Source organism: Laccaria bicolor, genomic scaffold (assembly GCF_000143565.1).
Source record: "Laccaria bicolor S238N-H82 LACBIscaffold_7 genomic scaffold, whole genome shotgun sequence".
NCBI lineage: Eukaryota > Fungi > Basidiomycota > Agaricomycetes > Agaricales > Hydnangiaceae > Laccaria > Laccaria bicolor.
Window position 1 is genome coordinate 1,454,328 of NW_001889878.1, and position 2,720 is coordinate 1,457,047.

Genomic DNA, 2,720 nt, shown 5'->3' on the forward strand with positions numbered 1-2,720 from the left:
TCTTTTACATCATATCTTCACAATGGGAGCACTTCACAACATAATTCAAACAGATTCAGGAAGCTACAGTGTAGGGCTACATGAAATATCCTAATGAAAGCCCCAAGAAGCCTAATGAAATATATTAATGAGAATTCCATGAAATGGTAATGAAAGAGTCAAGGAGCTGAATGAAATATCCTAATGAAAATTCAATGAAAATCTAATGAAAGCGCCAAGGAGCCTAATGAAATATCCTACTGAGAACTGTAAGAAATGGTAATGAAAGGGTCAAGGAACATAATGAAATATTCTAATGAAAAAATTCAATGAAATGGTAATGAAAGGGTCAAGGAGCTGAATGAAATATCCCAATGAAAATTTTAAGAAATGGTAATGAAAGGGCCAAATACCTAATGAAATATCCTTATGAGAAATGGTAATGAAAAAGCGAAGGAGCCTAATGAAATATCCTAATGAAAATTCTAAGAAATGGCAATGAAAAAGCGAAGGTGTCTAATGAAATATCCTAATGAAAATTCTAAGAAATGGTAATGAAAAAGTGAAGGAGCCTAATGAAATATCCTAATGAAAATTCTAAGAAATGGTAATGAAAAAGTGAAGGAGCCTAATGAAATATCCTAATGAAAATTCTAAGAAAGAGTAATGAAAAAGCGAAGGAGCATAATGAAATATCCTAATGAAAATTCTAAGAAATGGTAATGAAAAAGCGAAGGTGTCTAATGAAATATCCTAATGAAAATTCTAAGAAATAGTAATGAAAAAGCGAAGGAGCCTAATGAAATATCCTAATGAAAATTCTAAGAAATGGTAATGAAAAAGCGAAGGAGCCTAATGAAATATCCTAATGAAAATTCTAAGAAATGGTAATGAAAAAGCGAAGGAGCATAATGAAATATCCTAATGAAAATTCTAAGAAATGGTAATGAAAAAGCGAAGGAGCATAATGAAATATTGTAATGAAAATTCTAAGAAATAGTAATGAAAAAGCGAAGGAGCATAATGAAATATCCTAATGAAAATTCTAAGAAATGGTATTGAAAAAGCGAAGGTGTCTAATTAAATATCCTAATGAAAATTCTAAGAAATAGTAATGAAAAAGCGAAGGAGCCTAATGAAATATCCTAATGAAAAGTCTATGAAATGGCAATGAAAGGGCCAAAGAGCTTAATGAAATATCCTCATGATATCTCATTATCCTTGCCTATATCTTATGAAAGATTCTAGTGATAAATTGAATGAAATAGATGGGCAATCCTAATGAGATGCCTTTCATAAAACCTGTGGCAGTATACACATTGCCTCTTGGACAGTTGTCATAGATTAATCATAAAAGTGGTAGCCACCAGTCTCTGAAGAACTCTCAGAGCTGGAGTCCGAGCTATCGGGATCAGACGTGGAAACATCTGAGTCACTGAGAGAATCTGTACTCGAGTTATCTGAAGTATCAGAGTCAGAACACAAGTCAGAACTCTCAGAATCTGAGTCCTCGGAGCTAGAATATGAGCTTCCATAAGGTTTACAACCTCTGTGAGTGTGAATTTTAAGTTCTCAAGCTTCTTTGAAGGCCGCGCCCAAGTAGCTCTTAAGATTAATCAGCGCGCTAGGTTTAAAGTCATGGGCATAATGGTTAGCATCCCTTCCAGGGATAACTTCAACCTTGGTGGGCTTTTCCAGATGCCCTCCAGCCGCTTTACTGATTTCTTTTTCATATTCTCGAGAAAGCGGCATACTGGCACTGCGATATTTATAAGTCTTTTTAGACTTCTTGGTGTGCTTCCTGCACTTCTTTTTCTTATCATTGTTACTAACACTTAACTCATCAGCACTCTTGACTAAATCCTCATCAGGATTCTTAACGATGGTGTCCTTGTCAGGACTAATAATCTGTGCACTGGTACATTGTTCTTTATCATGATTGACCTTAAAATTTTCCAGCATTGACACCTGTGCCTCAATGTCCAGGCCAGTATCTGAGATACCAACATTTCCCCAGTTTCAGGGATCGACTCCTTTACCCTTGGAGGTGCCTTCCTCGTGAGAGTGAGTCTTTTTTCGTATGTGATCTTCAAGCTTCAAGATTAAATCCTTCTGTTTCCTAGTTAAATTTTCACGCACAAGTCGAACAACTTTGATTTGGTTTGTATTTAACTCAGAAGTTCTTTTAGGTGTCTCAACACTATGAGAGTGTCGACTACCAGGCATCGCCCAATTTGTTGAGTACATACTTTTCTCAATAAATGGGTTGTCCAGATTGACATCATCCCCAGACTCTAAATTAGTCTCCCCTGAGCAGATGACACAGACATCAGAGGGTTCCGTCTCAAGGCATGCAGGAGTGTGGCGTTCGTTGACCATAGGAGTAACCAGTTGATCAGACCAGATGTGATCCACAGGAGTCGACAAGCGAAGCGGGTTTTAGAGTAGTTGAGTCGAGATACGAAGTTCAGTCAAAAATATGTGGTGATAGTGTGACCTTCAGTCACTGTAGCAACACAAGTGAGTTTCCAAACAGACTGGTTGAAAGTATCTCGTTCAAAAACTAGCTATTTTACATACATGAGGGATTCTTTTATAATACAACCTTGCCAAGAGGACCAAGCTATTTTTGTAAGTATGGGGTTTTCGAGCAGAAAATAAAGAAATAAACAGCAGGGAGTCATTGGACTACGTATGATGACAGAAAGAAAATTGAGGGTGAGGAGGTGAATAGGGGGTGA

At 36.8% G+C, this 2,720-nt stretch overlaps 1 protein-coding gene across 1 annotated transcript; it reads left to right on the plus strand.

Annotated features, from left to right (window-relative positions):
* Positions 1 to 1,502: 1,502 nt before the first annotated feature.
* LACBIDRAFT_325504 (uncharacterized protein) lies at positions 1,503 to 2,720 on the plus strand (the record flags this gene model as incomplete). Its single annotated transcript, XM_001878873.1, has 9 exons — positions 1,503 to 1,530; positions 1,568 to 1,629; positions 1,764 to 1,771; positions 1,851 to 1,897; positions 1,939 to 2,043; positions 2,271 to 2,345; positions 2,492 to 2,499; positions 2,594 to 2,610; positions 2,684 to 2,720. 9 exons carry the CDS (start codon positions 1,503 to 1,505, stop codon positions 2,718 to 2,720), a joined length of 387 nt encoding a protein of 128 aa, XP_001878908.1.